Source organism: Phacochoerus africanus, chromosome 13, assembly GCF_016906955.1.
Source record: "Phacochoerus africanus isolate WHEZ1 chromosome 13, ROS_Pafr_v1, whole genome shotgun sequence".
Classification (NCBI taxonomy): Eukaryota; Metazoa; Chordata; class Mammalia; order Artiodactyla; family Suidae; genus Phacochoerus; species Phacochoerus africanus.
Genome location: NC_062556.1, coordinates 5,697,855 through 5,724,608, shown reverse-complemented (window position 1 = coordinate 5,724,608; position 26,754 = coordinate 5,697,855). Strand labels below are relative to the sequence as shown.

General features: G+C 48.0%; 1 protein-coding gene across 1 annotated transcript in view; it reads left to right on the top strand.

Moving 5' to 3' along the window:
• Nucleotides 1–26,754, top strand: part of FLT1 (fms related receptor tyrosine kinase 1) — a 173,596-nt gene that overhangs the window by 87,175 nt on the left and 59,667 nt on the right. The window contains exons 12-14 of the mRNA XM_047756428.1: nucleotides 6,342–6,450; nucleotides 12,195–12,503; nucleotides 17,256–17,402. Coding sequence (XP_047612384.1) covers nucleotides 6,342–6,450; nucleotides 12,195–12,503; nucleotides 17,256–17,402 — 565 coding nt within the window. The remainder of the gene's footprint in view (nucleotides 1–6,341; nucleotides 6,451–12,194; nucleotides 12,504–17,255; nucleotides 17,403–26,754) is intronic.

Genomic DNA, 26,754 nt, shown 5'->3' with positions numbered 1-26,754 from the left:
TAACAAATAACATCTGAATTCTCCATTAGGGAAGACTTTCCCACGTATGCTCATGTCAGCATCATTCTTTGGCAGGCCGCAGTGGTTATCTCCAATTTAAAGACAAGAAAGCCCAGGACGATAAGATGATTAAGTCAACAGCTTAAAAGCAGCATATGAGAAACTCAAACCAAGGTCTTCCTCTGCCAAAACCCAGTGCCCTGCCAACTATGCCAAGGCAGAAGTTAGTTAAGATGGTGAGGGCCAGCATGATAATATCAGCAATCACAGGTCAAGGATTTAGGAGCAGTGTTTCTAACTACGGCAGGTGCGGTAGGTGGCATACCATTCTTTTTCTTTAATACAAAGGAACTGTAGTTTAAACCATTTCAAGATGTGTGGCTCTTGACGAGACAGCAACTTAGTGAAATACTTAGAAAAGAGGAAATTCCATAAACTTCAAAGTTTCACTTGAGTGATACTACATATTTTTTTTAAAAGAAGGAAATTGCCTCAAAGTAGAAAACACAGTAGTTGTCACAAAGAACTAGAAAATTTCAAGATGGCATTGACTCTGTTAAATCATTGTGCCTGTTCCTGACCGTGGCAGGTGGTTGTCCTGTGCATGGCTGGGTATTAAAATGTGAATTTATAAGCTTAATTTCAACGGTAACTTCTAGTCCTCTTGGGGGATTCTACCCACCAAAATACACAAGAGAAAATGAAAAGGCTAGGTGAGGTTTCAGATCACCTTGAACCATGAAGTTACAACCTGACTCTAGAATACCTGTGACGGAGGATGGGAGAGGAGGCACTAAATCGGGCCAAGACAAAGAATCTTTCCTGATTTTTTTTTTTCCTGCAAGTTCCAGGCAGATTGCTTGTCCTGGGCTGTTGTAGGTATACTGAGGTTTTAAATATAGCCCTTCAGACACAGTGGGCGCTTAGGCCATCCAAGCTGCAGTCAGGAACCCTGGGGTCAACAAGCTCTGCCCTTTCTAAGGCGCATAACCACCTGCAAATCAGGTCACCTCTGTGAACCCAAGTTCTCACCTCTAAGAAGATGGAGCTCATGTTACCTGGCCTAGTTTGGTTTGCCTGCTATAGACTTGGCTGTCCTCTACCCTGAATGCAGAAAGTTAATTGTGAACGCGTGCAATGAAGACTATTAAGCAGCTGTTCATGTTGGAAAAACTTTGTTTTACAAAGTGTGTTGTTTACACACACACACACCCCTTATATCCCATCAGTGACTGAACACATGGGACTTGGAGTTACTAATTTCGTGACTCATTTTGCTTTTAGCATCTATTAAATCTTTCAGTGACAAAAGGAAGTTTTGCTATCTCAGAATCTTCTGCACAGGTTTTTGTTTTTTTTCCTTTATTAAAACTGTTTTTATTTTTTTAATTTTCTGAACATTTTAGGAAAGCAAACTAAAGTCCCAGCTTCAAGCACACTGGTGCTTTTTCCCACCATCAGGCAGTCAGCACGCCCAGGACACCGCTCCAGCCATCCGTGGAGCAAGGTCTTGCTAGATCTACTGGATTTCAGGGACTTGCTTTTTCCCCCTCTGTTGCATTGTGTTCTGTTTAACCCAAGGAAGGGTGCATAACACGATAAAATTCAGTTTCCTTAAGGCCACGTTTTGGCCTAGATTTGTGAAAAGTGAGTCATCAATTGGAGTTGCTCATGGCAACAGTGAAGCTTTGGGATGGTTCAAGTGGGGCTGCCAGACTGTTGGTCTGCAGGGATGGAGCAGGAAGTGGAAGGAACCCTGTTAGGAAAAAAAAAAAAAAGAAAAGAAACACACAGGAAATGCTTTTTACAGCATTTGATTCTGGGAGTCTGGAGAATCGTGACAACACAATGTCTTAGCAACATTTCCACTGAAATCGTTTGGAGGCTTCATTGAGACATGTGCACACTAGACGCACGCGGGCAGAGCAGGAATGCCGCTTCGCAGGGTCACAGCTTGGGTTCCGAGTCGCAGCTACACTCCCCGATGTTGTGTTTCTCACGTTGTTTTCCCATCAGTGGGCTCAGATGTGCCACCCTAGAATAATTTTAGATGCTTCCGTGACCTTTATGTATCTGTTTTGATTGCTCCCCGAAACACTTAAAAGGAAACTATATTAGAAACATCCCGAGATTGAAATCACTGTTCCATATATAGATTTTTTAAAAGCCAGTGCTGGAAATGAGGCTGAATTACACATCATCCCAGTCGTTCTACCCTGTGAAGTCCCAGCCTCGCTGAAGCAGTGAATCACGCGCGCTTCGCGAAAGGGAAGGAAGGAAGGAGAGTGAACAACTTCCAGATTTACAGTATCTGACGACAGTTGGCATCAGGGTTCCCGGGTCCTTCCAAAGAGGCTGAAGAGTGGATTTTAAGGGTCTGTGTCTAATGTCTGAATTCTTGAGGTCCCGTCAGGTCAAGCAGAGGCATCCAAAGTGTGGGCTCAGAACTAAGGAACATTGGGGCAAATGGAAACTAATTACAGAACTAATACACACAGACATCCTTGGGAATTTTTGGGGGGTGTACCTTATAAAATACATAATAATTCCACATTCATGCCATAGCTCAAATTCTTGAGTTTAAAACTGTTTCAAGTATTACATCGATATTTCATATTACAACTGTTGTGCTATTTCCATTTTTTTTTCCTTCTTGAAATAATATTTGTTTACACTGGGGAGCAAACTGCACGGACCCCTAATTTGCACCTGACCTCCCTTTTCTGACTCTGTAGAGTGTATCCTTCAGCGGCCATACATTTTTGTTTTTCATGAAGGTGTTTTAATGTGTAACTTCAGAAGCTACTCTAGAAAAATGAAAGTAATCTCGTAATCTAGGAACCAGGTAATTTTTTTAAATAAAGTAGCTCACAGGATATAAGTTCCATCTTATTAAATTTTCTTCTTTACTTGTAACTTTTGTTATCAATCCATGTAACACCATATCCTTTGGAAAAAGCTTGCAGCTTGTGTAAAATATGAAAAGAGGTAGTATTTCTGTGCATCGTAGCATTCAGCCCATAGTGATCCATTTCTGCTGATTAAAGGAGCTATTCTTAAGGGAAAGCCCAATTCAAAGAGCAGACAGAACTCTACCAATAGATCTGTGCTATTAAATTTAAAGAGTTTGAAGGCAAGAAGCAGGTTCATGTAGGTTAAGAGCATAGACACCGGAGGCAGACAAACCTGGGCATGAGCTTTTTCTTAGAAACAGGTGATACACCTGTAGCGCCTCACTGGGCACAGGAAGGATTAAATGACATCATGCTTCCCACGCTGTCTGGCACACATCAGGGACTACATAAACGTACTCACAAGCAATGAAATAATGTAGACGCCCATGAGTGTCATTGCCTAGTTCAGTTTTAACGAAACTTTGGAGAGGTGAGTTCTGGGCCAGGCTTGACCATGGGTAAGGTGTCTATTTCAGAAGGGGCCATTCAAGCAAAATAACAGACTTGAATGCCTTCGTTATCGCCATGGTTCATCATGTGACCCAGGCTCATTTCACTTCAAGGTCCCTCCGTTTTATTCCCCATTGAAACAGAAATTCTGAGCCATCTGCCCATTCCTTGGGGTCTCATAAAATGGCTACGGCCATCCTCAGGTTCCTGGACAGACCTTAAAAACGGCAGATGTGCACCCTGGAACTGACTTTCCCTTGCCACGAGCCCCAGTTCTTATTCTCAGTTGACCTGAGTTCAGTGACAGCCAAAGAACTGTGCTAGAAACCCAAATGCAACTTTGAGACTCAGGTATTGTGTTCATAATTTCAAACATTCAGGCTGAACAGAAATGCGTTGTTCATTCATGTACTGAGCAACAATCAATCTGAGAATCTAAGGTTCTGCTGAGGCTCATTAGGATAAACAGTTGAGCACCAGCTTCCTAAGACAAGCAAAGCCTGAGCTGAGAGGCCCCCAGGTGTGTTTCTCACCTGGCCCTGCTCACGCCACTTTCCAGCATCTCAGCTCGTTTTCTGAGACAAAAGAAAGGAGTCAGGGTCTCGCTTGGTGATCCCTCTTGTCCTTCAAGCTGCCACCTGCCAGCTCCTCTCCCAGCTACGTTTATTGTTCTTCCCTGACTCTGATGTGATGGGCGCAATAATTAAAAGGAAAATTGTGATCCAGAATTTCTTTGATTTCCCACGTCTTACAAAGAATAACCAAAGCAGAGAAAGAGACACCTGAACTCGTGCTCATGCTCTCTCTGCTGGTCATCTGCCTTTGTGAGAGTGTGTCTCTGTGAAAGAGAAAATAATATATACTTGATCCTTAACTCTGGAAATGCTTCCCTGTTAACTTGAAGTAGTCCTCCAAGGTTAAGAAGAAGGGCTCTGTCATATTCCCCTCTGTCTCCCTTATAACATCTGGGCAATGCCTTACACTGTAAATACCCGCTAGACTGAACGCAAAATGCCACGGATCGCAGACACCCTTGTTTCCCAGAATGTCAGTAATACATAGAGGATGGGCGCGCAGATGTGATAAAAGAGATCCAACACACAGAAAGAGAATCATCATGAAATACATACCCTCCCGTAGTGAAAATTGCGGAGAATGTGGAGCAATAAAGTTGCTAGCTAAAAAACTAGGAGTATCATTTTTGAGTCTTCCTAATCTAGTTAGAATGGATACACAATAAGGCCCCACTGTATCGCACAGGGAGCTGCCTCTCGTCTCCTGAGCTAGACCTGATGTAAAAGAATGCAGACGAGACAGAACGTATACGTCTGTCTGACTGAGTCACTTTGTGGAACGGCAGAAATTGACACAACGTTGTAAAGCAACTCTAGATTAAAGATGTGTCGATGAAGACAGAAATGCCTTAATTTATCGGAAGGGATACAAGAACACAAGTGCCTGTCACGTTGCTTAGCAACTCAGAAAAACGTTAGGACCCTTTGCAGAATTTCTGTTCCCATTTCAGAAGTTCCACCGTCACATTTCAGCCTCTTTAGCCTGTAAGTCACTGGATGGTAGTCCAGCTAGGACACCCCGTTAGTCTGGAAGCATCAACACAGCCTCTACAATTTCTGTCTTTCTTTTTTGGCCATGCCCACGGCATGCCAAAAGGTCCCAGGCCAGGGATTGAGCCCACAATGCAGGCGCCACCAGAGCCACAGCAGTGACAACACTGGATCCTTAATATGCTGGGCCACCAGGGAACTCCTTGGTTATTTTAAATATGAAGATGTACTAGCTGGGAGTTCCCACTGTGGCATAGTGGGTTAAGAACAAAGCTGCAGCAGCTCAGGTCCCTGCAGAGGCGCAAGTTCAGTCCCCGGCCAGGCACAGTGGGTTAAAGGATCTGGCATTACAACAGCTAGACCACAGCTGTGTCTCGGATTCCACCCCTGGCCCGAGAGCTTCCATACACCATGGGTGCAGCCATCAAGAGAAAAAAAGAGAAAGACTTAGTAGCTTTTTCATTTCTTTCATGTGCAGCGAGCATTACTTTTTTGCAAGGTTGGGCTGGCTTTTTAAATTCTCAACAATTCATTTTATACTGTGAATTTTTATCTTGGAAAGACGGCAGCAATGCCAGTCCTGAAGCTGTGTAAATTTGTGTTTCATTTCTTTTTCCTATTTTTTTTTTTGAGACATTCTTTTTTGCGACGTCACAGTTTGGAAAGTGCTTTCAGGTGCACACATTTGCCCCCACCCCCACCCCCCGTGTTTCTTTAGGGGCTCGTCGGCCAAACACCAGCCCTGAGACCTGGGGAAATGATTCTGTCCAAATTCCTGCTTTCCATCTTCATCTTCTAGAGCAGGAACGGACGGCCTGAGACATGAGGTCCCCCACCAGCACACACAAGGTGCTTAGGGAGCTTCCCGCCCCATCAGGGCTACAGAACCGCCTTCCAGAAAAGAAGTGGTTCGGCCAGGCTTTCCCCTCGGGCCTTGATCGCTGGACACGCCCGGTACAGACAGAACCCAGCGGCCGCCGGGAAGCCTTGCGTTCCCAGGGGGGGGTCGGCCAAACAAAAGCGGGGGGCCGGGCCTCCCCTCACTGGCGGGAGCCGACCACCTCGTGGGGCAGGACGTGCCGTCCCGCATCTCAGCCTCAGGTCTGTAATTGTTACGCCAGCCCACGAGGTAAATAAGCCTGCAGCCCTCGCGCAAGTCGGATGTCAGAGCCCCCGGTCTCCTGAGGACCTGCTTTCCTGTTGTTTTTCCATCCCTGCCGGGGCTCGGCCACGGGGGAGTTTCTGGGAACCCCAGGCGTGCGGCGCCGTCCCTGCCGAGGCAGTGGGGTGGCCCGATCACGTCCCCCGCAGCAGGGTCCCCGGGCCGTCAGCTGGGCTCTGGCCTGCTGCTAACCCGCCTTCTCTCCTGCAGACGGCCAGCACCCTGGTTGTGGCGGACTCCAGAATTTCTGGAATCTACACGTGCGTGGCTTCCAACAAAGTGGGGACTGTGGAGAGAGACATAAGCTTCTATATCACAGGTAAGCCACGTGCCCCCGACTCACGAGGACCCCAGTTGTGTGTGCTTTCAGCGCACCTGGGTGACGCCGGCTCCATCAAAAACAAGGCCCGTAGGGCGTAAAACGGCAGGACCTGCACCCTTGCTCTCAGGAGTGGCTTTTCTAGCACCGTCGGGCCTCCTCAAGAGTTATTTCCCTGAATTCTCTTTAGAGAGCTGTTTGTGCCCGCCGTCCTCCCTGGCTGGCTGGTCACTCTGGGACCTTGTCATGTTCATTTTCAGAAGCAGGCGCGGGGCCTGGCTCACGGTGGTGGTTCGGGAATAAGCAAGGAAACCAATGCTGGCACATTGATGGCATCCCTTTGAACCCAGGCCGTGCCTTGTTTCACGGCTTAATTTCAACTTTTGGGGAAATGAGGCTCTCCTTAAAAAAAAAAAAAAAAATCTGAAGTTGAGGTCTGTTGACTGTTATTACTGTGCTATTTTGGGGTAGCGTTTCAGAGTGTTTCACCTTAAATGTGATGGTGTCTGCAAATCTGCAAGCGTCCAAGGTACACAAATGGCACTCCCTGTGTCCCTCCAGGGGTACAGGAAGGAAGTAGCTCAAAGTATAAAAACAATTGCCTGGCTCCACGCTCCCCCAATTTTCTGAGGAAACCCGGGCACTTAGCCAGCTCTCTGGAAATTTCGTGCTGCCCGGGCCAGGCTGTCGCAGTTGCCTTGAGTTCTCCAGAAAGAAGTAGGTCTGATTTCATGAGAAGTACAGGTTTCCAGATGACAGGGAGCCTTCTGGCCAGTCAGCCGGCCCTCAGAGAGGCTCCATCGCGGGAGGTGTCCTTAAGTAGGTTCCCACACAATGTCACGGCCGGAAGAGGCACGGGGGCTCCTGGCCACTAGGCTGCCCCCCCCATTTTCCAGATGAGGAAATGGGATTTGGAGAGGCACACAGCTGCGCCTCTGAAGTCCAAGTCCCTTTCAGAAGTGTGGGGCAAACCGTCTTTACATCCACTCCAAGGAGCAACAGTCTTTTTTTCTTTTTCTTTTTTCGGGCCGCACCCACGGCATATGGAGATTCCCAGGCTAGGGGTCGCATCAGAGCTACAGCCACAGCAATGCCAGATCCTTAACCCACTGCGAGGCCAGGGATCGAACCCACGTCCTCATGGATATTAGTCGGGTTTGTAACCTGCTGAGCCACAACGGGAGCTCCTGGAAAAGTCCTTTATTTAGAGAAGGATCCAGATAGCAGTTTCACTCATATTGACTCTCATCAATCACAGATGACCTGGACTAGTGAAGTTCAAAGGTTCAGCATCGTTCTGTCTGTCTAGTGGACAACAAGTTCCCGCTCAGGTCCACAGCCGTTTCATGTTCGCTTTAGAGTCAAAGGACTGAGCAGGTCCTGTTCTGCACATTCAATACATTTATGTAGATTGAACATGCACTAACTGTTTAGACAGTACAACCCAACTCTGTGCTGAGGGCTTGAAGACGAAAGAGCGAGGAGGCCCTTTCTTTCTAGGAAGACAGTTTTAACACCACAGACACGAAGAAACGTTCCCATGTCCTAGGATCAAAAGGGATGAGCAGAAGCAGCGTGCCAGAGGCACTTACCAAGACTAAACCAATGCCATCCGAGAGAAATATAATCTAAGCCACATATGTAAGAGAACCTTTTTTTGGTAACCTTTTTTAAGTAAAAAGAAAAAAGTGAAATTCATTCTATTTAACCTCATATATCCAAAACAGGACTGTTTTAACATATCCATATTTTGAAAAATATTACACTGTTTCTATTTTTTAAATTGAAATTAATGGAGTCCAGTCCAGCTCTGTCACACAAGCCACATTTTCAGTGCTTAGAAGCCACACGTGGCCCTGTTGTACTGTGTCACTCCAAGCCCCTGAGAAGGAAGCAGGACTCGAGATGGTCCTCGGGCGGCTAGAATTTGAATCGGTAGCAGGAGGAGAACAGTCTTGCCCTGTCGTGTTGAGAACTAAGACACAAGGACCAACAGGACCACAAACTATACATCCAGCCAGTGGCAAGTTCCAAATCAAGAGAACACATTTCAATATGTTGGTTTCCATGTGTTTCAGCCTCCGCTGGACACACAGGCTTTCCGGATGAGCTGCAAGGTCAGATACAAGTATAGAGTGGTGGGGCTCCCCGCAGCAGAAGGGGGCAGTGCCTGGGGCACAGGGGGAGCCTGCCTCCCCCCCCCCGCCGGCTCATCCGTTTCCTTCTGCGCCCACGGCAAAGGGCTGCGTGCCCCCCCCGGGGGGGGTGGTCTCTCCCCCAGACAGCCTCCCTGGGCCCTAGAATGTGCAGACTGACCAGCAGCCTGACCTCAGGACAGACCGGGTGAAGGGGGAGGAGGCCTGAGATGCCCAGAAGCAGACTTGGGATCATCTTTAGGGGGACATCGGGTCCCAGGGACCCTGAGAAAGATAAAGGAGTGGGGGCAGCATGGCCTCTGCGGGGGTGGGTGGGGGGGTGCGTGCCCCCGTGACCCCACAGACCCTTTCCATGTGGGGAGGGGGACAGAGGCAGTCCTGGAAGATGAGGTGCTGCGGGAATGTGTCGCGTTCAGTGCCTTACTGATCCGAGCCCCCAGGGAAGGCGCAGGGCGACCCAGCGCTAACCCCTGCTCCAGCTCCAGCACCGTGGCCTCCTCAGCCCGCCGAGTCCTTGGTGGCTCCAGCCTCTGCCTGGGCACAGTCCTGCTGCTGCAGAGCCCAGCTATGAAAGCTGGTCACCTGCTGACCCAGACAGAAATCCCCTCCCCCTCGCATATCACGCACTTTCCAGCCGAGGCACGGCTGAAACCTTAGACCCCCAGCCGTGTCCACTGAAAGGAGTCATGAGAATTCCGTGTTAGGCCCACCTGCCTAACCGGAAACACACACCCTTTTTCCTCCAGACACATAGCAGCTCTCCTCTTAAATCTGAGCACAAATTCATCCAATCAAGTCCACATTGCTTGGAATAGCATTCTCCTCAAGTCTTTGCTACTAGTGTCAAAAAATTAGTTTTGATCAGTGATTTACTTATTCATAGTTCCTACAACTCTGCTCTTTTTTTTTTTTTTCCCCACTCCAATCTCTTTCAGGAGGTTTATTCTCACTAGAGACTAAATACTCTTAGGATCGCTGCACCTTTTGTGACTGTTTTTCTGAAAAATGAAGGCGTATTTGTTGGGTGTTTGTAGTTGACCTGGTGCAGGTAATGTTTTGAATGAGCCGTCTCAACTGTAACTGCTCGGAATCAAAAGGGCCAGATGTGGGTCTTTATTGATCCTCATTTCCGACGTGTTGCCCCTTCCTTAAAATGCAGTCATAACTTAGAGTTGCCGTCCACGCTGACGTTCACGGCTCCCGTTCTGGACCTGGCCATGTCCTTGTCTGCAGTATCTATTGGAAACAAGCAGAATTTTCTGGGCACCAGTCACTTTCTTTTTAGAGGATGCCCTTTCTGTTCTTCAGGAAAGCCTTCTTTTTCCACCTGACCAAGGAGATTCCTTTCATCCTTTGACTTTCTTTGCTTGTCTCTTTCATGACCTGCCTTCACACGTTTGAGCCAATCAAGTCCAGTTGCCACCCCCCCACCCCCCCCACAAACATGCACCTTGGTCAACAGACCACTCTCTCCCTTAACCCCGGCTGGAATGTCTCTCCTGGGCAAGGGCCGAGTCTTCTCCTCAACTCCTCCCAAGACACCAGGGAGTTGATGTGTGGGTCCTGGATGCGGGGTAATTGGTGCTGCTGCTGATTGGGTTGGATTTGCAGCAGATCCTTAAGTGTGGGAAGATTTCTTATTTTCACTTTCAGAATTAGAAGGCAGTTCTTTCTTGGTTCTGTTTTTGTACTCAGGCAAAAAAAAAAAAAAAAAAAAGAAATCAATGTGAATCAAGAGGAGAATCCCTGTGGCTTCATTAGGTAGTTTAGAGCATTTATCATCTCCCACGGATGAGAAACCGGCAGCAGAGGGGCTCTCCTGAGAAGCAGACCCAGCATTTCTAAGCGCTGTCTGACCGCCCTCAGCAAGCTAGCCTCCTCCCAGGGTCCCCTGCCTGAGAAACAGACCTGAAGCCCTCTTCGGCTCTTTTCTTTTCCGACGTGTGTGTTTTTGCTGTTTTGCTGGCCCTCAGCGTGACTGTGGGTGTGTTCGCAATTACCGAGGGTGAAACAGGAACAGCCCTGCCTTATCTTCCTGGTTCCCCAATGTCACTAAATGCATTTTATTTTGAGATTCCTGGTGGTGCTGGGCAAAGATAAACAAAGTCTTCCATCAGGAAACCTGTGAGCTATTTCCACAGGAAGTTTCAAATCACTCAAGTAAACAGAAACCCCCTACACGATCGCGGCGGCAGTGCCGGCCCGCTTGGGGTCCACCTTCCAGGATGAGACCGCGTAACTGGAAGTCTGTGGGCTTTGAAGAAGGGGCTCAGTTGCAACCAGCTCTCAGGACTTCTGTCCCCGCAGCTGTGTCAGAGTTGACGGCTGGTGTTTCATTCCCCCTGCTTTTTTTTTGGAAAGGATCCCAGACAGAAAAAGATGCTGAGTGAGAGGGGCTATTTCTGACACCTTATTGTTGTGTTTTAAAAAAAAATAATAACGACGGTCAGCTGCCTCTGCATCTTCTGGCACCTTCGTAGATTTCCATTTTAAAAGCAGGAAGACCTCCACTGGCCGCCTCTCTCTCCAGTCATTGACCGCTTCATACACCACTGTTTACCCCCCACGCCTGGGTTTCAGATGAATACTTTGGCATTTCTTCAGACGTGACACTTTATAATGAAGGCAGAGCCCAGAAAAATCAGAAAAACAAGCAAAGTGAGATTTAGGAAAAGAGTTGATATGATAGCTAATTTTGGACTATTGTCCCCTTAAGGTTTAAAGGTTTCTTTAGAGCTTTGTGTGCAAAGGAGAATAATAATAATAATAGCATAACATAGCGCTTTTCATCTTCAAAGTTCTTTGTAAAATGTTGGCCCCAATTCTCGGGTACAGATACGCCATGGTGACAAGCCATGGGAAGGTTTTGAGAGCAGGCCAGTTCAGGGCCAGTAACCAATGATTTTCTCAAATCCTCTGGTGAAAAGGGCCAAAACGAGATGAAGGCACTCTCTAAGTGATGGTCCAGGTTAGGAAAGCTGAGGTGAGCTTTCAAGAGGTGCGCCCAGAGGCCCCAGAGATGGACAGGAGGCTTAGGGGAGAACCCTTGGGGAAAATGACTCCTAATAGCACAGCCACCTGAGGAAAATGTTTACCATGTTTTTGGAGAGTAAACGGCATTTTAAAATTAGTCCCCCTTCCCTGCCCCCCACCCTGGAACCTGGCAGCTCTTCCAGATGAGTTGCCTGCCTTTTCCGAAGGAATCTTGCTCTTTTCACGGCTGAGAACCGTCCCCATCGAAGGGGGCTTGAGCAAAGAAGCTGGTCCCTCCCTGCCCTTTGGTGCCAGCTCTGCACGCCATAAAGCAGCGGGTAGAGTATCTCGGGTTGTAAACAAGCATTCCACTTGGAAAAGCAATTGGGCGCCCGTTAATGTACCATCCGAGTAGCATCCTGTTTTGCATTTCCTGCCTGGCCTGGCATGGAACGCACTTCGGTGGTTCCTACCGCCTATGTCGGATCCGTTCCCCCAACGTCAAAAGATAAACACCATCCTTTTCACACCGATGCTGAGCGACGGGGCAGAGGGACAAGTCCTGGGACCCCCGCTGTCTTGTGACGAGGCCCTGACTGTCTTTCTCTTTTGCAGATGTCCCCAACGGGTTTCACGTGAGCCTGGAAAAGACGCCCACAGAAGGGGAAGACCTGAAGCTGTCCTGCACGGTGAACAAGTTCTTATACAGAGACCTCACCTGGATTCTGCTGCGGACGGCTCACAACCGAACAACGCGGCACAGCATCCGCAAGCAGAAGACGGCCACCACCAGAGACTACTCCGTGACCCTCAGCCTCGTCGTCAAGAACGTGTCGCTGGAAGACTCGGGCACCTATGCCTGCCGAGCCAGGAACATCTACACAGGGGAAGAAATCCTTCAGAAGAAAGAGGTGACCATTAGAGGTGAGCACTGCAACAAAAAGGCTGTTTTCTCTCGGATCTCCAAATTTAAAAGCACAAGGAGTGATTGTACCACACAAAGTAAAGTCAAACCTTAAAGGACTCCCTGCCAAGTAACAGTTGTCCCGTACCACCTTGATTTATTGTCACTGTTGCTAACGTTCCGGCTCAGAGGAGACGCTCCTCCCAAAATGAGTGTGGCGATGATTTTAGGAGGCGCCGTGGGGCCCCGGGCCCCGGCTCGGGCGCCCCCTTCCGGCCGCGGGCTCCGCGCCCCGGCCGCCCTGGTGCACGTTTGGATTTGGAGGATCCCTGCCGCGCGTTCTCTGTGCGTTTTTGCTCTTTGCTGTCTTCTCCTGCCTGATAACCAGCAACTTGGGACCATCCTTCCCTCCCACTTTGACGCCCGCCTCTTTTCATGTTCATGTTTCCCAGCTGCAAAAACCTAATTTAAACAGATGCTGGTTTCTGCCAAAGACGGACACGCATGACGTTCGTTCCCCCTCGCTCGCAACGCCCCGTGGAATGGGAGCCTCTGCCGGACCTCTGCCGGGTCTTCTTTTGTACTGTTTCCTCTGCTCTTGATTTGTGTAAATAGCACCTGGATAGCAAGTTATAATGCTTATTTATTTGAAGATGCTTTGGTTTTGTCGTGGGGTTGTTGTTTTTGTTTTTGGGGTTTTTTTTTTTTTTGCATTAAGCACATTCATCTTCAACTGGGGCTTCCCCTGGGGCCAGAAGGGGGAAGGTGTTGGTGGTGATTCCGAGGTATGAAAGCTTCCTCACAAGGGGAATCGTCATGTCTGCCCAGATCAAGCCCCCTCCCCTCCCCTCCTGCAGTGCCAGGAGCTGGCGAGCCAGAACAGTGGCTTTCCCCCACCGCCCCGAGTGGACTGCACAGCCATCGCCGGCACCTCGCCAAGTGGATCCTGCCTTCGTTTGAAATATCTTTGTCCCTGGTTAAAGAACTTCATCCTGCTTAACTGATGGCATTCAAAGGTGTACCGTAATCACTTTATCAAGGAAATAAAGGCTGTTGTGACCAGAGGTCTAATGCATTCTTCTAATGTAAATCTCAAAGCTGTCCATTGAAAAAGTCCACTTTCCCCATTTGCAAATGTAAGATTTTTTTTTTTTTTTTTTGGTGGGGATTAATGGCAAAAACTACAGAAGCAGAAGCAGAAATCAGAGTCATTTTAGAATGCACAGCATGTTTAAATCCAGAGAGATTTGTAATCTCTTGTTTTCAGCTTGCATTTGAGGGGAAAGTGGCTTTTTCACCAATTTGATACGCATTGTTCTGTCTTCATTTACGATCGATCATGATGTGTCACTTGTGTGAACTATTGGAAAACAAACTGTAATGACCAAAATAGGGCTGAGAACACAGTGGCTGGGCTGTTCAACAGGAGGTGACAATATGACAACTTCTCAGGCTTGTGAACTCACCAGACTGTTTCCTCCTTTAGGTAACAGACTCTGTCCCACGGCTAAACTTGTCTGTCACGTGGGAATTGCTTTTGTCAAGTGTGAAGGAGTAAACAATAGCATTTCCCCAGAACGCCTGTTTTATGGAGCCCCAAATGCTCGGAAAACAATTAGGAACCTGGAAGTTGTCAGCCCAAAGGAAAGAATAATCAATTGTATCTGGAAATTTTACCTATGGCTTTCTTGCCTGGTGTCTTTGTTCATTATAAGCCAGCGTGTTCCTTCAGGAAACAATGCCTTAGACCACAGGACCTGAGGGCCTTAGTTTTTACTGAAGCTGAAAAAGTAAATGAAATGGTTTAGGGATCGCTTTTGGGGGCGGGGGGCGGGGGGACGGTGCTCTGGACACGCAGGAGCTCTCCTGTCCTCGGACGGGAAGGGAGCTGGGATTTACAGAGGGTGATGTGAAATACTTGCAGGAGATGATTTTAAGGGTCCCAGAGAGTAATGAATTCAACCTTCCAGAGAGTTTAAAAAAAAAAAAGCCACTTGGGTGGGTTTTGTTCTTTACTAGTTAGTTAGTCTTCTGGGTTTGGCCTAAGGGGACGGTTTTGGGGAAAAGAGAGAGAAAGTAGTGCCCACTATGGAGAATGGTTGAGACAGACGAGAGGGCTTGAGGCTGGTTCCTCGGTCCCCTTTCCAAACGGACAAGAGAAACCACGTAACTGTGGGACCTGGTAGGGAGCTATCTTGGTGACTGAAAACCAGCAGACGTAGTCTCTTAAATCTCACTTTCTCAGTGTGAAAGGATGGGCTCCCCTTTGTTACATTTTGGAAAGCAGCTCTCTCTGTCCATCACATAACTCAGGTTTAAAAAGATGGGCTCAATATACCTTTTTTATTTAAAAGGCCAAGACAATGGCTCTAAAGTGGGAATTGATAAAAATGAGTCCGTCCCTAGCTCCTTTAGAAACTTGCCCAAAGTGAGACTTTTCACCCAGGAGGACATTTTTTTTTTTTTTCTTTCAGAAATGGGTTCAAAGAAAAGAAAATCCTAACACTGCATATTTCAGACATGGTTATATGAGCTTTGTATTTGATTGAGAGTCTGTTTATTCGGTGGCCCTTTTGCTGCTGCTCTTGTCTGAGGTCTGTATAGTACAGATAGGGCCTCTGGGAGTTCTTTATGACTTCTATGTTAAAATCAAGTGTTCTTTTTTATATAAGCATTGTTTTCCAAAACCCCTGTGTCAGGGAAGCCAAATCCTGTCTGTGTTGATGTCATAGTTTGTAGCTATGAAAATAATATGGGTGTGACAGGCCAAGTATTCAGACTCCTTTTTTGAATAACACCTATGGGCAATGATAGACTTTTTTTTTTTTTTAAATCACATTTAGTGCACAGGACATGGTAAATGACTAGGGGAGGCCGTTACCGTTTAACTCAGTAAACTGGGTCTGAGTTTTAAATGAGATGTGTCAAAGCCGGCTTGCCACAGGAAGAGATACTAACACTTATACGATACCGTTCCTTCCCATCTTGTCACATGTCACCGATATGTTTGGGGTCTTTACTATGTGAAAGTGTCAAAAGGGTCCTGATCAAGTGTGTAAAAGTGATAGCAACTGAAGATGTGATGCATGGCCGCGTTTCCAATTTGGAAGAGCTGTTTGACAGATGGGACAGGACGCAACACAGACACACTCAAGCGGGTCCGCCCAGGGCTCCCGCAGCGTAGGAAAGCCAGCCTGAAACAGGCCAAGGGGACCTGAAACAGGCCAAGGGGATCGTTGCTGTCCCGCATGTCAGACGTGCTCTGAAAAGTTTATCAGTGAGCGCGCCTGCAAGTCTGTTTTTGGCCTTCAGGGTTCATTTTGTATGAAATGAGAAAAGACAAACGGTCCACTGTGGAACTCAAAACTGAAGGAGAAATCCGTGCCCACTTAACAGAGAGTAAGCCTTTCGTGTCACGCTGTGTCAACGTGTCATAAAAGTCATGGGGTGAGATGCCTTTTAAGCCGAGATTTCTCGATGGCTGTAATGAATGCTAACCCCGAGAGTTTGGCTGCAAGAATGAAAACAGCAAGGTCTGGGGACTCGGCAGGGTCCTGCAGGGACATGGACTCCGAGCCACGGCAAGGTGTCCTCTCTCAGAGCACGGCAGTCACTCCTAAGCTGCCTCCTAGGTTCCGTACCGTCAACGAGGAAACCAAAAACGGCCAGAGAAAGCTCCCTGTCCCTGGAACCAGTGATAGCAGAAGGTATACATGACGCCAAAACTCTTTTGGCGTCTCATCCAGGATTTGTGACGAGGGACAGAGGTTGGGGGGTGGGGGGGGGAGGATTAGGGATGGGAGGGGGCAGGGGGAGACTTTAGGAGGTGTTTTTGTGCTTTTACCTTGGAAGCTTGAGTTACCCATCCAGCACCTGCCCCGCTAGAATGTATGCACATCAGCAGGACTGACTCCTTTGTTAAAATAGACACTGTCCTCACGGGCGGGCGGGCGGGCGCCGTGGGGGAACTGCTCTTCCTGTGGGGGATGTTACTGTTGTAATGTATTGCATCCTAATGTATGAAATTCCTTGTGTTGTACTATATTGGTTGGCATTTTATTAAAATAAATTGTATTGTATCATATTTGTATGTTTTAAGAGAAAATAATATAAAATACATTATTTGTACTATCATATAGTGCAAAAACAACAAATCTGTGCCTCTGCCTCTTGAATGAATCCTTTGGTCGCTTGCCTTTGGGAAGGGATTGGAAGAAGGAAGGAATCAAGAAAGCTTTCAACATTCGAGAAATGCTGCCCTTTGGTCTGCCGCCCGACGGTCTTGGCGGCTGACAGTGAACACAAACACACCCCCCTCACATGTTAATAAGACACAAAAGAAACACAAAATTCTGTTAGCTTGTTCCTTGTAACTCTATGTATTTATATTCAAATTCATTCCAAGCCTGTATCCAAAACCGTATCGGTTTCCTTTTCAGTTCCTGCAACATCATGCAGAAGCCCTCGGTTTTAGAACAGGCTGCTCTCCAAGGAAGAAAGCTAGCTGGCCAGGCCACCCCCCGGATGTCGACTTTTAAAAACACGGAAATGGGTTCTTGATTTTGCTCTGTGTTCTAACCAATTTCAATTGATTGGAGTACCCTCCTCAAGAGGAAGCCATAGGGTCACCGTCGAAGAGAAGCGTAGGGAACAAACCATGAATGGAACCCGACAGTTGAGTTTTGCTCTTTTCCCGGTTTTTAAAACGTTGACACGCATACATCACAAAAGAAGAACGACAGTGCTAACGGTTCCCTTTCTTTATCCACCAGATCGGCAAGCCCCATACCTCCTGCGAAACCTCAGCGATCACACGGTGGCCGTCAGCAGCTCCGCAACCTTAGACTGTCACGCTAACGGTGTTCCCGAGCCCCAGATTACCTGGTTTAAGAATAACCACAAAATACAACAGGAGCCTGGTAAGAGACTTGTTGCTCTCTCTCCTCATCCTCTTCTTCCCCTAACGTTCCCACTGCCTCCTTCCAGGATGTCCAGAGCCACGTGCTAGTAGAGCTGCACAAGACAACCCTCTGGGCTCTGGTTCATGCCTGTATCACCTCAAAGGAGGCGTTGTTGAGCCAGTTCTCATGCAGACCATATTCCTAACCTTCTAGAAAGATCCCTCCAGAATCTGCTGTAAATAATACATTCAGGAAGAAAGGGTAAGCGCCACGCAGAAGATGTCCATCTTGACAACAAGGAAAAGGAGTTAGCTCCTTGGCTTGAAGGACAGCAGAGCTTTGAACACCTGGCACAGGTGACATTCAGAGAAGATTCATCATCTTCTTAGTTCACCTGTACCAATGTTAATGATTTGGTAGAAAGAATATATTTAAAATTGTATGCTACACTACTGCTAAAAAAACTCACCTAATGGCTATGTGTTCTTTCAATGAAAAGATGTCTTTAAGAACAACTAGACTTAAATCAGTAAGGATAAACACTGCCTCTGCTGTGCCTCCTAATTCCCGTGGTTCAATAAGGTGAAAATGAACTTTATAATTTTGATTAATAATGACACGTATATTAAAAGTAAAAATGCCATTCATTGGCAACAGCCCCTGAACGTCAGTCGAGTGAGTGGCAGTTTGGGGTCTTCCTTCAGTGTGGGAGTTCCCATCGTGGCTCCATGGAAACAAATCTGACCAGTATCCATGAGGAGGCACGTTTGATCCTTGGCCTCACTCAGTGGGTCAAGGATCCTGTGTTGCCGTGAGCTGTGGTATAGGTCACAGGTGCAGCGCGGATCCTGTGTGGCTGTGGTGTAGGCCGGCAGCTACAGCTCCCATTCGACCCTTAGCCTAGGGATCTGCATATGCTGCAGGTACAGCCCTAGAAAGATCAAAAAAAAAAAAAAAAAATCCTTTCGTGTGAATCCTGCCTTCAAAATGAAATCTCTGAGTTCGATGCACAGAAAAGGGTCTTGGTGGAAGAGCTCCCATTTTCAGAGATCCGCAGGCCTTACACCAAGCAGGTCCAGAACTGACCCCATGACATCCTTCTCCTCCTCCTGCATGACGTCATGAACTCCATCATCCACGACGGAATATGGTTCCCTCGCCTTTACCCTCTCCTCCAGTCCATCGCACTGGGCAGGTGGCACCGACTGCTTACCAAGTGTCTCTCGAGTCCCTCCTTCCCTCCGCTTCCCTTCTCCAGTCTCAGGGTTCAGCTGCTCATTGCCTCCCCTGAATACCTGCAGGAGTCTCCTATCTGGTGTCCCTACCTCTCCTTTCTTGCTCGGCATCCACTGTCCACACAGTGGCATCAAAGGGCACGTCCCCAATTCAACTTGTCCCTTGGCTCTGTGTCACAGGACCAAGTTCAAGCACCTGACAAGGATGGACCTCAACCGCGGGCCTTGCTTACTTCTTACAGCTATATGCTCACCCTCCCCCGCCTCGAACGTCATCTTCTAGCAGGTGCCAGGCTCTTGGAGATCACAGCACATGTTATGCCTGCATCAGCCTCTCTGCTTTTTCCATCCTTGGGTCCCCTCTGCCCGGAGTACCTTCCTTTCATCGAATGCCAACCCATCCCGTAAGATACAGATGGGGTGATTTCCCTCCAGAAAGCCTTTCTCAGCCCCTGCAAAGAGGAGGCGGGTCCTCCATGAGTCTTTATCAGCTAGGAGTATTTCTGTTCTCTCTTACCGAGTCATTTTCTCGGCACCATGTGTGTCTGTCACATTGACGTGTGTTTCTACTGCTCTCCTGCTGTACTGCACCACGAGTTCGTGTGTGCCCTCTTCCTCTGTATCTATCGTCATAGCATGCCCTCATTCTGAGGGCCAGCTGCACCTTCATCTTGTCTTTTTGTCCTCAAAACCTGGCACACTGCTTGGCAATCAGTTTCATGAATGAATGAGTGGTTTTCAGAAAATCTTACTCTATCTTTAGCAAGTTCACTCGGTAGCAATCAGTTTCATGAATGAATGAGTGGTTTTCAGAAAATCTTACTCTATCTTTAGCAAGTTCACTCGGTAGCACAAATGCCTAGACGTTGCGGGGTGGGAGAGGCTATAAGAGAATTTTTAAAGCTAAAGGGACTTTGGAATAGCTTTAGTTCCATCGGGAGCATAGAAGACTTTGGCACAAAGAGGTAAAGTGATTTGCCCAAGATGCCACACTATTACGATGCATAGCTTCATAGACAACGAATCCCTTGGTGAATTCTAGCAAAGGAAAAGGGTGAATGGAAATTCAGTAAATAAATAGCTTGTGAAACAATGTCCGCAGTATGCTCCCCTTAGAGATTCTGAGTTCACATGAGTATATGAAAGACCTGAAGAAGTCCTGTACTGAAGAAATCAGATAAATTATGGTTTTAAGTTGCCTATTCTCGAAATCTCCTTGATCACAGTTCGTTTTATGAGAAGTTATCATAAGGTGTTGGGTGGTTCTTGGAAAATAGTCAGTTTGACTTAATTCCATTTTCGTACTTTGGATGGGAGCTAAGGAATTAGAATTGCGCCAATTTGTAGGCTCATGACAATTCTGAGATTAGAAGAGAGACAAGGAAGTGATTACAAAAGGAAAAATATTATGAGGTGTTGGGGGGGGTCTGAGTCGTAGCATCGTCCCCATGGGCCAGAGAACTGGGGTGACTCACTTATTCTCGGAGCCTCTGTTTCCTTATGTATAAAAGTGAGGTAATACTGACCACATAGGAATGGGGTGTGGTTTAAATGCGTTCCTATAACTAAGCTGACCCATAGTCACGGCTTAGTAAATGCCACCTTCCCAACGCACCCCATTTCTATAGAAATTAACCAGTGAGTTGTCAGTTTGTTGGAAGGTATCGGAGGGTTAACGAGTCAGCTCAAACATCAGACAACTCCAAAGCCAACATAGATCTCCTTCCCCGCAGGTTTCTCGCATTTTCTGAGGGCCCAGGAAAGAATATCTTAAGAGTCCTACTCAAAGCCTTACATAAGACTTTCCAGAAATACATTTGAATATGCTTTTAGGAGCATTTTCTGAGATCAGCTTTGCTCAACTGTTTTCTCTCTCCCCCTCTCTCTCTTTCCCTTGTTCACTCTTCAACACTACTAGAGCTTTGGGGAAAGGAATCCTTTAATTTTCTGGAGGTAGTCGCTCTCTTGTAGGCCTATGGTATGTGTCAAGGTTCCCAGGTAAGGTCTTCCCATCTGAGGCAGCGGAGTCCCGCAGCGGCGCAATGCGCCACGGCCGTGACCGTCAGGTCCAGGCACGTAGGAACTACCAATTCGTTTACGGCTCTTTCTTTTTACGAACCTCTAAGTAAAGACTGCAGGTAACCAAAGTGATCAGCCTTGCCTCGCTGGCTGTTCCAAAGCTGCTGTGGACACACATCAAGGGAAAAAACTGAAAAAGACTGAAAACTAGTTCATTTGATACGAAGCCTTTGGAAAGCTCAACTGAGCTTTAAAAACCTGACAACAACCTGTGCGTCCTCGGGAGACTTGAGAGGCGGTGGGGGAAGACGCTGACTGCAGCGGTTCAGGTCGCAGCAGTGGCTCAGATTCAGTCCCTGGCCAGGAAGCTTCCATATGCCATGAGTGTGGCCATTAAAAAAGGGAACTTAGATACTGAGAGTATTTTGGGGACCTTGGCTCACTGGTAGGATCTGGCCCATTATCACTGGTTTTGTTAAGTGACAATTCTAAAGAAAACAGAGAGGAGGGGGCCACGTGGGAGATTCACACTCCAGACAAGAGGCAGTAAAATGCCTGCTGAGAGAACTTAGGGGGTAGAACTTCTTTCCTACAAAGTTCTCTGAAAGCCCAGGCGTGGGGTCAGGAGGCTACCTCCCTCCCTGTCCGCCACACAACCCGTCACAACTGCATGGCCCCCCCCCCAGCTCCCCCCACGACTCCCTGACGGCCTCCCCTGGCTGCTCCTGTCCCCCAGCCCCTGGTCCCAGGATCCCGCTTTCACACCCCATCCGCGCAGCGCCTCCTCCCTCTGGCATCCGGGGTTATCTGCCATCCCTGTCTCGGCCCGGAGGACCCCGCTTGTCGTTCTCATGTTTGATGTGTGCCTTGGCCAAACCTTTGGGGATATACTGTCCTGCTAGGTCTCCTCTATTGACAATAATAACAAAAACGCACTGAGCACTCCCCGGTCCCCGGGAACCCGCAGGAGTTTGACACATGTCCTGTGTCCTTTTCACAGCTGTCCTCTGGGCTAGGGATGGTTATCAGTCACCTCTCCAGCTCTGTTTTGACTTCACGCACAATTGCCAGGTGCCCGTACTCTTCTAAGCTCTTTACAATATTCATGTGTTTACTCCTGGCAGCCCTGAGGGTTGCTAAGAGATGATGCCTGTTTGACGGGCTCAAGAACGAGGAAGCGGACACACAGGAGGAATCACTAACTCCAGGTCTTAGAGTCAGTGGGTAACAGACCCAGCTTCAAAGCAGAGGCGCGACCACGGAGCCCGGGCTCTGAACACAGCATGTGGAGCTAAACGCTAGTTCCCATCGCTCAGAAGGGAGCAGACAGACACCCAGTTTTCAGTGACCTCATGGCCATTAACAAGCATTTAGTCTCTCATTTCCCACCCTGAAAGATGAAGCTTCCTAAAGACTGGTTTATGTTCTTCACGTATCTATTTTAAAGAATGTAAAGCATTTTAAAAATATTTAAAGCATTTTTTAAAGCAGACATGACATATGTAAAATTAAAAATTCTTTTGAACCCCAATCCAGTTGCTTTTACGTTTGAACAGGTCCAGAATTCATTCCATATCAGCCCTACAGTCTATTACTCATTCAACAAACATCACTAGGGCACTCTCTTGTGTCTGGTGCTGTGCTAGGCTCTGGGCATGCAGCAGGGAACAAAATACCAAAAATGTGAATAAGCGAATATCTAAAGTAGTGAATTAGCGTTAGGTGTTTACGTGAATACAGCTCCTTAAAGCAGCAACCATGGGTGTCCGAACTTACTATCATTGTGTCAACTGGGCACCTAAGTTAGTGAGTCTAAAAATGGAATCAAGGGAATTAACAAATGGGACAAGTAGAAAATGTGACTCAGAGGGTTAAATTATCTTTACTACGTTAGGAAATTGAAAAAAAAAAATGCATCCTCGTGCTTAGATTTCCCTGCTTTAGTGCTGAGCATGCCATAGATTCTAAGCATTCACTTTTAGGAGAGTACAGAGAATGAAGAGAGAAGGAGGAAATCAGAGAAGGAATGTGAGATGTCATAAAGGTAGGGGAGCCTCCCAATTAGACCCAAGTGCAGAAGCCCCTGGGAACAACGAGGAGGGACGGGTAGGGTGCAAGGGGTTGAAAGAGGGAGGTGATCGGAGCCCTTTCTCCTTTGAAGAGATAAGTGAAAAGCGAATGGGCCGGCCAGAGGAGTATCACACAAAGGTCCAGACGTGAAAGAAAAATGCAGTAGGAAAGGACCGGTACCAGAAAAGCACCACGAGAGCTTCTGGTTGGAGGCAGATCCTGTTTGACGTGGCTGCTTTGAGTCTGGTTCGCTTCTTACAGGTATACAGACAGGAAGGCTCCTTTAAGAAACCTTCTTTCTCTTAGGCCGAACACGTGACCTTTGCACCCACACTTGGGACAATGGTTATGACGTCACCTTGGAGCACATCTGACCTCCCTGCGTGTCCCCGTTACCCCTCCAGCCCCCTGCCCCAGGGACTGGCCATTCCCCTTTCTAGCTCACACTCTGCCCAGCGTCTCCAGTGAGGTCCTACGAAGGTCTGAAGCAGTGACAGAGCTGAGTAAGCACTGCACGTGGGGCTGTGTCTCACTGACCTCATAGCCACCCTGTAAGGAATCAGGATCAGCTTGCAAAGCAGAGGTGCCAGGGGGCCTGTCCAGGTCTACACTGATGGAAGCATGAACCACCTCCCAAATGGGGTACAGAGAAATGGGGCTCCTGGAAAAAAAAGCCATGAAACTGCTTTTAAAAAAAACAACAACTCTTCTTTGAAAATATTTAAGGGCACAGAAAACAGAAGACAGTACTGACCTGAGATATTTTCAGTAAAGCCTGAGAAGCCACCATTGAAATTTCTAGGAAGGCAAAACATTTTCAGAATATTTTAAGATTAAAGCAGTAGGATTCGAACCACGAAGAGTTTTTTTGTTTGTTTGTTTTTTAAGGGCCTCACCCACAGCTTATGGAAGTTCCCAAGCCAGGGGCTGAATCAGAGCTGCAGCTGCCAACCTACATCACAGCCATACACGATCCAAGCCGTGTCTACGACCTACACCACTGCTCACGGCAATGCCAGATCTTTAACCCCCTGAGTGAGGCCAGGGATCGAACCCTCATCCTCACGGATACTAGTCACATTCGTTTCTGCCGTGCCACAGCAGCAGCTCAAGAACCACAAAGGATTTAGGAAGAAAAATTCCATCTTGAAGAGCCTGAGGTGGAACAGGAGAGAATCACTCTAACCCACTGATCAATATTCCTTCATAGGTGGGATCCTGATCACTAAACTTTTTTTTTTTTTTGGCTGAACCTATGTCATGTGGAAGTTCCCCTGGTAGGGACTGAACCTACACCATGGCAGTGACAACACTGAATCCTTAACCTGCTGAGCCACCAGAGAACTCCCAATGTTTCTAATGATCTGAAAGGGGCATCTCCTGTCACCACTGTGCCGCTGACACCAAATACCTGTGTAAGTGCAGATTCAGATCGAGGCAACCTGCTGTCCTAGTAGCTGGGGGACAGGATTAGACCTGGGCTGCGAGGTGGTTTTCATAGATCTAGGAAAGCTCCTGAGGAAGAGCAGAGGAGAAAGACGCATGAGGGTATTTTGGGGGTTTTTTGTCTTTTTTTTAAGGCCGCACCCTCGGCATATGAAGGTTCCCAGGCCAGGGGTCTAATCAGAGCTACAGCTGCCGGCCTACGCCAGAGTCACAGCAACGCCAGATCCGAGCCATGTCTGTGACCTACACCACAGCTCACAGGAACGCCGGCTCCTTAACCCATGGAGCAAGGCCAGGAATGGAAGCTGCAACCTTACGGTTCCTAGTGGGATTCGTTTTTGCTGCGCCACAGTGGGAACTCCGCATGAGGGTGTTGACGCTCAGGATGATAAAGTGACTGTCACACATTCAGGCTAATTTTGCTTGATTCCCTAGAATAATAATACAATTCAGAAATGCCACTTGCCTTTTGGAAAACTTGAGCAGTAATTGTCTTTTCTTTCTCTTGAAACCTACCCTTATGGTGCAAAAATGACTTAAGAGATATTGCAGGGAGAAGAAGTAGGTGGAAGCTTCCTAGGCACATGTGACGGGGCAGCACATGGTCTGTCTGTCGCCCCCCCTCCCACCCGCCCCAAGCCTGCAGTCTGCTCAGGTGGTGGGCTGGGCAGGTGGTGGGCTGCCTCCTTGTCAGTCTGTCCTCGAGGCAAGCAGGGCTCCAGCCCCAGACCCAAGCCTGACGAGCAGAGAGCCTGGCAGGGCTCGTCCCCAGCCAGAATCTACTCAGCTTTAGCGGCAGCTCTGGCAGCGCTATTAACACAAAGGACATCTGCCCATGATGCCCAACGAAGGCTCAGCTCTTCTCTAAGGGTCCACTTCCCCTGAGGAGGGGAGAGGGAAGGAGGAAGGAGTGGAGTTGGGGGAACAGCCAGGAAGACAGGTCTGGTTGGCGTTTCCAGAGCTCAGAGCTACAAGCCCAACCGCAGACAAGAGAAGCCCCCTGACCCCGAGCACAGCTCCAGCCTGGAGGGGAAATGGGGAAACTTTCGGCAATGACTTGGTAACGTCGGGCTGGTTCCGTGAGACTGACGCGTGTAGGGCAGCGAGTTAGGTGTAGGCTTTACATCCAGAAAAGTAATGCAACCCAGGAGAAGAGTCCTGGTTCATACGGAAATTAACATCAGATATTTACAGCGACTCAGTCCTGACACCCCAGATCTCTTCTGGTCATCAAGTTCCACGGTATTTAGGTGTCGCGTGTACAGCACACAGAGCATCCCGTCGTAGCCTAAAGCTTTGCCCAAAGAAAACTTCCTGGACGTGTTTTCCAGCCTAATGTCCTCACCCCCCTTCAGCCCAGAAAAGCTGCCTGAATGCTGTCAACAGGGGGAGGCCCCGCTGAGGGATCACACACCAGCCCACACTGACTCATCCCTATAAATAACCGTGCCCACTTTTGTTGAAGTTTGGTTGGGTGCCCATGTAGAAGTGCTGCTCTCGAATTTCCACGTGAAAAATTGAGAACGTAGGAAAGGAGAACTTGCAAGTACTGCTCCCTTAAAAAAAAAAAAGAAAAGAAAAGAAAAAGAAATGGTGGCAAAACAGATAGGACACAAAATTTACCATTTCACCCCTTCAGAAGTAGAGGCCAGTGACACTGTCTATCGGCAGTGCAGCACAACCGTCATCACTGTCTGGTTTCAGGACTTTTTCATCACCACAAATGGAAACCTCACGCCCATTAAGGCTCTTCCCTTTCAACTGTGAATCAACCTCCTCTTTTGATCCTTTCTGAGACCTCTTGTGACACGTGGAACTGTACTCGTGCATGGCCAGATCAGCAGCTCGTTTCGTCTGAAGAGCGGTCGCTATCTGAGCGACCAGAGGCAGAGAAAAAGAAAGGGGGGTGAAGAAAAACAGAGGAGAGAAAGTGGCGGAGGGGAAGGGCGGATCCCAGGAGGCATCGAACTCCAAAAGTAAGAGCACTCCTGGCGTGGAAAAGGGTCTCCATCCCCAAACCCCCGCCACTTCCTGCTTACACTGAAGCCGGGGTGGCCAAAGAAAGAAAAGTCATACCCACCCGGACAAGTCTCCTCCTCTGCCTCTTGGCAAAAATAATGAGATGAGGTCTTTCTATCTCACAACCTCAGTATTTGCATGGAATCTCCCCAGTCCCCCACCCCGCCAAGGACAAACTTGAAACAGCTTAACCAGGATCTACAGTGACACATGGCAGCGCAGCTGAGGTCACCACTATGCCCCATCCAAGTAAGCAAAAGATGCAGATACATTCAGATCACCTATTCCACAATCTCAGCCCATCATCTGCATGACTAAATTACTGCTGGAACAAGTTAACTCAAGAGAGTTCATTCGTCCTCCACCCCGTGTTCAGGTGATAAACTTGACTTGGGCATAATCTGCTCCTGAGGTGACTTAAACAGTAAGCTGTTAGCTGAAGTAAAGTCTCATTCAACGCGGTCATCATTCAGCTATCGCTGAAAAGTCAAACACAGCAAACATACAATAAATCATGCCCTCCCCGCCCCAGCGCACACACACACACTCTCTCTCCATAGGGGGCCAGCCTTCCGATGGAA